Source organism: Tympanuchus pallidicinctus, unplaced genomic scaffold, assembly GCF_026119805.1.
Source record: "Tympanuchus pallidicinctus isolate F22 unplaced genomic scaffold, pur_lepc_1.0 scaffold1, whole genome shotgun sequence".
Classification (NCBI taxonomy): Eukaryota; Metazoa; Chordata; class Aves; order Galliformes; family Phasianidae; genus Tympanuchus; species Tympanuchus pallidicinctus.
The window spans coordinates 35214915-35215575 of NW_026294618.1; the positions used below are offsets into that span (position 1 = coordinate 35214915).

Consider the following 661-nt stretch of genomic DNA (forward strand, 5'->3'; position numbering starts at 1 on the left):
ATGGGTGACTGGAACTTGTTGGGCAGCATCCTTGAAGAAGTGCACATCCACTCCACTATAGTTGGCAAAGTCTGGCTCACAATCCTGTTCATATTCCGGATGCTAGTGCTGGGAGTGGCTGCTGAGGATGTCTGGGATGATGAGCAGTCAGAATTCATCTGCAACACGGAGCAACCTGGCTGCAGCAACATATGCTATGACAAGGCCTTCCCTATCTCTTTGATCAGATACTGGGTATTGCAGATCATATTTGTATCTTCTCCATCTCTTGTTTACATGGCCCATGCACTGTACAGATTAAGGGCTCTAGAGAAAGAGCGACAGAAGAGGAAAGCCCACCTGCGGGCTCAGCTAGAAGATCTGGAGCCCGTGCCTGAAGAACATCGGAGAGTGGAGAGGGAGCTGCGAAAGCTGGAAGAACAGAAGAAAGTGAATAAGGCACCCTTAAGAGGGTCTCTGCTGCGCACCTATGTCCTACATATCCTGACCCGCTCAGTGGTTGAAGTGGGCTTTATGATAGGTCAGTACCTTTTGTATGGATTTCACATGTCACCCCTTTACAAATGTACTCGGCCCCCTTGCCCTAACACGGTGGATTGCTTTGTGTCCCGACCCACTGAGAAGACCATCTTTATGGTCTTCATGCACAGCATTGCTGCGG

The 661-nt window shown here is 49.6% G+C and overlaps 1 protein-coding gene across 1 annotated transcript in view; it reads left to right on the forward strand.

The window, feature by feature from the left end:
• The window catches only part of GJA10 (gap junction protein alpha 10), a 1221-nt gene continuing 560 nt past the window's right edge, over positions 1–661 (forward strand). The window contains exon 1 of the mRNA XM_052671872.1: positions 1–657. Within this exon, the coding sequence (XP_052527832.1) occupies positions 1–657 (657 nt within the window). The remainder of the gene's footprint in view (positions 658–661) is intronic.